Source organism: Tupaia chinensis, unplaced genomic scaffold, assembly GCF_000334495.1.
Source record: "Tupaia chinensis unplaced genomic scaffold, TupChi_1.0 Scaffold000484_1, whole genome shotgun sequence".
NCBI classification, from domain to species: Eukaryota; Metazoa; Chordata; class Mammalia; order Scandentia; family Tupaiidae; genus Tupaia; species Tupaia belangeri.
The window spans coordinates 2,114,578-2,121,077 of NW_006159996.1; the positions used below are offsets into that span (position 1 = coordinate 2,114,578).

General features: G+C 40.5%; 1 protein-coding gene across 1 annotated transcript in view; it reads left to right on the forward strand.

Moving 5' to 3' along the window:
• The window catches only part of LOC102484096 (protocadherin alpha-7), a gene marked incomplete at its 3' end in the record, with an annotated part of 9,261 nt that overhangs the window by 1,897 nt on the left and 864 nt on the right, over positions 1 to 6,500 (forward strand). Inside the window, exons 2-5 of the mRNA XM_027774853.1 lie at positions 39 to 411; positions 4,827 to 4,891; positions 4,999 to 5,047; positions 5,160 to 6,476. Coding sequence (XP_027630654.1) covers positions 39 to 411; positions 4,827 to 4,891; positions 4,999 to 5,047; positions 5,160 to 6,476 — 1,804 coding nt within the window. The remainder of the gene's footprint in view (positions 1 to 38; positions 412 to 4,826; positions 4,892 to 4,998; positions 5,048 to 5,159; positions 6,477 to 6,500) is intronic.

Consider the following 6,500-nt stretch of genomic DNA (forward strand, 5'->3'; position numbering starts at 1 on the left):
ACGGCCCCGCCCACGGTGCTGGTGTCTCTGGTGGACAGCGGCCAGGCGCCTAAGGCCTCTTCGCGGGCGATGGTGGGCGCTGCTGGCCCCGAGTCGACCCTGGTGGACGTGAACGTGTACCTGATCATCGCCATCTGCGCGGTGTCCAGCCTGCTGGTGCTCACGCTGCTGCTGTACACGGCGCTGCGGTGCTCGGCGCCGCCCCCAGAGGGCGCTTGCGGGCCTGGGAAGCCGACGCTGGTGTGCTCCAGCGCGGTGGGGAGCTGGTCTTACTCTCAGCAGAGGAGGAGTCAGAGGGTGTGCTCTGGGGAGGGCCCTCCCAAGACCGACCTCATGGCCTTCAGCCCCAGTTTACCTGACTCTCGAGACAGAGAAGATCAAGGACAGACCACTGGGGATTCCTTTCCGAAGGTTAGTTTTTAATATTATTTTATGTAATCTAAATTTCATGTTGTTTTGCTCTATGCTTTCTTTATCATTTTATTATTCAAGAACACATTTCCTTGATTTAAATATCTTTTTTCCCCGATACCCTTGTTATCAGACTATTTTGTAATTTATAGGAAATCATAGCATTTTTATGCTTCATTATGTAATGCGTAATCTATTAAGTGTAGTTTCTAATAAATTTGGTTTCACTATCTTATTATTAGTGATAGTCAACTCTTCAGAATTCTCTTTAAAATTACTTATCACTGTTTTTTTCTAATGTTTTTTTCTCTTCTCTGTTTCATTTATTTCTGCTGTGGTCTTTATTATTTCTCTCCCTCTGTTTTGGCCCTGTTTTTCCTTTTTCTAGTGCTTTCTTTTGGGGAGCTTGCCATAGGGCACTTGCACTCGCTGGAGAGGAGACAGAGAGACAGAGAGTGAGGGAAAGTGAAGTATCACTCCCCAGGCCATGCCACAATCCCCTCTCCTCCATTCTCTTGTCAGGAGTGTGGGCGCTCAGGCACACATGCCTAATCTTAAATTTGTTCAGGCTTATTTTGTGACCTAATATGTGATCTATCCTGGCAAATGCTCTGAATGTGCTTGAGTAGTATGATGGCACTTCAAAGATGCACAGAAAAACGGAATTAAATTATGAATTTATTTTGGTGCAAAAAATTGAAATCCATACATAGGGTTTTTTTCTTTTTTCATAATGTGCATGTTCCATGAACTTTTTGTGTGTGTGAGAGATTTTTGCTGTAGGGCATGTGTGCTCGCCAGAGAGACAGAGAGAGAGAGAGAAAGCAAGAAATCACTCTGGGGGGTGGATGGCCACACCACAATCTCTTCTCCTTCATTCTCCTCTACACATCTTGGCTGTGCATGTACACGTGTCCTGCGTGAGTTTTAAAAGTCACTGGGTTGGGACTCAAACTGCAATTGCCTATGTGGGACTCCAACGATATAACCATTATGCCATCTGCCGGTCATGGTGCTGGTCTCCCATGATTTTTTAAAAATAATGATTTATTTAATTTTATTTATTCATCCATTTATTTTAATTTGACCAGAGAGAAACAGAGAGAGAAAAAAAGAGAGAGAGAGAGAGAGAGAGAGAGAGAGAGAGGAAGTGAGAAAGCAAGCCACCAGGTCCAGGACTTGAACTGTGGTAAACCATGTGGGAGTGTCCAGTGCCTTAACCACCATGCCACCCGCTGGTCCCTCCCATAAACTTTTAAAATAGGTACAACATCCTTTCCTTTTACTTCTCTGCAATCCAGTAGACATATGATTTTCTACAGGTAGGAAAAGAGAACTAAAGCTTATTAAAATTTTATTCTGGGGACCAGCAGATGGTGTAATGGTTACATTGCTGGACTCCCACAGTCAACCATGGTTCAAGTTCTGATGTGGTAGCTTGAAACTCTTGCAGGGCACGTGCATGTGCATGCCCAAAATCCTGAGAGGAGGGGAACCGGCAAGTGGCATGGTTAAGGGTTCTGGACTCCCACATGGCCGGCCGACTGCGGTTTGAGTCCTGGACCTGGTGCCCTGATTTCTCTCTCTCTTTCTTTCTCTCTCTCTCTCATGCACACATGACCTATAGCAAATTTAAAAAATAAATAAATAAAAAAAAATCCTGAGAGGAGAATGGAGGAGAAAGGACTGTGGTATGGCCAACTTCCCTGGGGAGGTGGTTTCTTGCTTTTTATCTCCCTCTCTCCGGTGAGGACGCATGCCTTATAGCGAAGAAACCTGTCTTAATTTTTTTCACTATGAATTTTTCTTGGAAATAAAGAAAATCTATACACTTATGCCAATTAAAATTTCTTCTGTTAGTGTATTACTAAATGCTTTTAGTAAATTAAGTGGAGACACCTTAAAACATTGCATGATTTTCTCAATCTAAATTCATTCTTAGATAAGGACTTCTTTTTATACAATGGTGCTTAAATGACTGATTTTTGAAAGAGAAGAGCATAACTAACTATTCAATCAAGATTAGTCAAAAAGGTAATTTGTAATGTTTCATTGAAAGAGTGGTTTGGAAGAAAATTTAAAGAAAATTTATCTTCCCGTGGAGTCTCCCGTAGTATTCAGATTAGAGAATACGTAATTACTGAGAAAGCAACCTTCAAAATAAGAATTATCACTGAAAGAGAAATACGGTGGCAATTACGAAGTAAATATAGAGGCTGGCTGGTGGTGTGGTGGTTAAGGTGCTAGGCTCCCACATGGCCGAGATTCCAGACCTGGCAACTTGCTTTCTCACTTTCCTTCTCTCTCTCTCAGATACATTTTTTAAAATTATAATAATAAATAAAATAAATAATTCTTTTTAAAAGTAAATATTATTTAACAGATCTGAAGATGAGACAAATGTCAAGAGTCTTATTTTCCCCTGAAATGTCTATGTAGCTACAAGAGGTATTTTTTTCCAGAGTGAGAGAGAAACATGTCAGCTGACACTATTGATCTTGATCACCTTTCCCCATTGAGTATATCTTTTTAAATATTCTAAATTAACCAGGTAGCTCATAAATTACAGGGCATACATTGTTTATACTGTCAGTTTAGGTTTTAAATATTTAATATTTACTGTTTTCAAAGAATATCTACATGGCTTTTGTATGACTTTCTGCCATCATTTATGCTGTATTTTCTTTTAAAAAATATAACCATTGTACATTTAAATAGCCACTATGAATAACTATTATGCAAGTAGTCTGGAAAATTGATTAGATTTTGAGTGATCCAAATGTTAGGAAAAAGTAATAAAAATAGTAAGAACTGAATTTAACTGGTGTGGTGAAGGCACTGGATTTGCACATGGTGGCTCAAGTTCCAGACCTGATGGCTTGCTTTCTCGCTTTCCCTCACTCTGTCTCTCTCTGGTGAATTTTTCACACTTAATTAAATAAATAATTCTTTTAAAGAGTTCTCTCTCTCTCTGTCTCTCTCTTTCTCTCTCTCTCTATATATATAACCTATGCAACCTTAAAGAAAAGATTATATAAGGATGACCTCATGACTTGGTGGTTAAAGGAGCTAGATTCCACGTGGCCAAACTGTAGTTGAGATCCTGGATCTGTCAGTTTGAAAAAAAGCACACCAGGTGCACATGTGTGTGCCCGAAATCTCAACAGGTTGGAGAAACGGAGGAGAATGAATTGAGATGTGACCTTGCCCCATTGGGTGGTGCTTTCTCCCTCTCCTCCCTTTTTCTCTGTCTCTCCTTGGTGAGCACATGCACCCTCTGACAATTACAAAAATTATATCAAAAACAAATTATGTGGCAATATCTTATTTTTGAATATTACAAGTTTAAATATTTGAAATCAAATGTATTTCGGTTGACTTTGCATATTCTGGTTATTTCTTACCTATTTAAAGCTATGTTTTAATTGTAAGTGTATCCAGTAATAGAATCATTGATCGTTTGACACCTCTTGTCTTCAAAGATCAGAGAGATTTTGTAATAGTTAAGGAATTCTATGGAGTATATGTGTAAGCAGAGCGTTAACTATTTCTTCAGTAGAAAACTTTGTGACATCTTCTTTTGGTCATATTTATTAAGTGAAATCCACTGTATTAAGTCAAGGCCAATGAATACCATGTAGCAAAACAGCTAGGGTATTAAAAAGTAGTAAAACCATATAGAAGTAGCCTACTTAATAAAGTGATATTGTTTTTGACATGATTATTTTTGCTGGAAGTGAAACATTTTGAGAAACTACATCTTACAGAAAAGGTTAGGATTTTGACTTGCTGGACAAACACAAGACGTGTGATTTCACAATTCATACACGTATAATAGCATGCAAAGAAGTGTTATCCAGATTCCTGTAATTTTAAAAACAGTGTCAAGATACTTACCGAAGTTATTTTATTATGATTTTGACTTCTACAACATTGAAATCTCCACATTACAGTTATTGAGAACTCAAAATAGGTATTATATAGAAATCTAAGAAACAGATTCTCATCAATCTGAAAATTAGGCTTGTAAAAAGGAACTCAGGCATGGATGTTATTCAAATAGTTTCGGTTACTTTGAGAATAACATCAACAAAATGTCAATATTAACAAATTAGAATAAAAATCTATTGTGTAACAGAGGTAATATACCAACACACCATCAAAATAATGTAGGAAAACTCAAGAATTTTAATAAAATATATTAGAGGAAGAAGGGAAATTTGAAAACTTAATTAAAATTATTTTCATTAGTTTGGTACTACATGTATGCCTCGCTAAATAAAATGGATTAATACAAATTACCCTAGTAAGGGCTGGGGTGCCATGAATCCAGATGTATTGATTCCGCGATACTTTAACGATGTATTTATACTGATGCATCTTTAATTTAGATTCAAATGACATTTTGATTAGAGATCATGGATATAAAGATTCGTGTCAAGTTCGTCATTGAAACTGGGAAATTTTTGATGAAGATAAGGTAAAAAAAAGAAAAACAAACTAAAGCACTTACCCTTTCATCCACTTGATGTCGCTGGACACCGTGAAGTTCCTTTTCCTCCTCATCAATGAGTACATTTTCCTTAGACAGCAGGAAAAGGACCTTCCATTGTTGGCTTTGCAACAGAGCAAAAAGGTGAGCAAATAATAATTTTAAAAGTGTATAGTAAATTGGGAATTAAATTTCCAACAGTTGTGTGCAGTAGAGGTTTGAGAACTGGACCGAGATTGCGATGGTATATTCCCAGAAAGGAAATCCGGGAATCCGGCGTCTGCTGTTCTGGCTTCTGCTCCTGGCAGCCTGGGAGGAGGGGGGCGGCCAGCTCCACTACTCGGTCCTGGAGGAGGCCAAACACGGCACCTTCGTGGGCCGCATCGCGCAGGACCTGGGGCTGGAGCTGGAGGACCTGGTGCCCCGCCTGTTCCGGGTGGCGTCCAAGGGCCGCGCGGACCTTCTGGAGGTAAATCTGCAGAATGGCATTTTGTTTGTGAATTCTCGGATCGACCGGGAGGAGCTGTGCGGGAGGAGCGCGGAGTGTAGCATCCACCTGGAGGTGATCGTGGAGCGGCCGCTGCAGGTTTTCCATGTGGACGTGGAGGTGAAGGACATTAACGACAACCCGCCGGTGTTCTCCCGACAAGAACAGAGATTATTTATTTTAGAGTCAAGAATGCCAGACTCGCGGTTTCCGCTAGAGGGCGCATCTGATTTGGATATCGGAGCAAACGCAGAACTGAGATACAAGCTCAGTCCTAACGAGTATTTTGACTTAGATGTTAAAACGAATGAAGAAGAATCGAACTTTTTAGAGTTAGTTTTGAAGAGCTCATTAGATAGAGAAGACACCCAAGAACATTCTTTATTTCTAACTGCAATTGATGGAGGAAAACCGGAACTAACAGGTACAGTTCAGTTATTGATCCGTGTATTGGATGCGAATGACAATGCCCCTGAATTTGATAAATCTATTTATAATGTAAGATTGTTGGAAAATACACCGAATGGGACATTAGTTATTAAACTGAACGCCTCAGACGCAGATGAGGGCATCAATAAGGAAATAGCGTATTTCTTTAGTAAGCTTGTTTTTGACTATGTAAAATCTAAGTTTATACTCAATTCTTATAATGGTGAAATAAAAGTTAAGGGAGAGCTTGACTACGAAGATCGTAACATATATGAAATTGGCATCGATGCTGTGGATAGGAGTACATTCCCATTAACAGGACACTGCAAAGTAATAGTGAAACTCGTGGATGTGAATGATAATACTCCAACGATGACCATAAACTCTCTTTTTCTGCCTGTCAAAGAGGACGCTCCATTGGGTACCGTCGTCGCCCTGATTAGCGTGTCCGACCGAGACTCAGGGGCCAACGGGCAGGTGACCTGCTCCCTGACTCCAAACGTCCCCTTCAAACTGGTGTCCACCTACAAGAATTACTACTCGCTGGTGCTGGACAGCGCCCTGGACAGAGAGAGCATTTCTGACTACACCGTGGTGGTGACAGCGCGGGACGGGGGCTCGCCTTCGCTCTGGGCCACCGCCAGCGTGTCGGTGGAGGTGGCCGACGGGAACGACAACCCG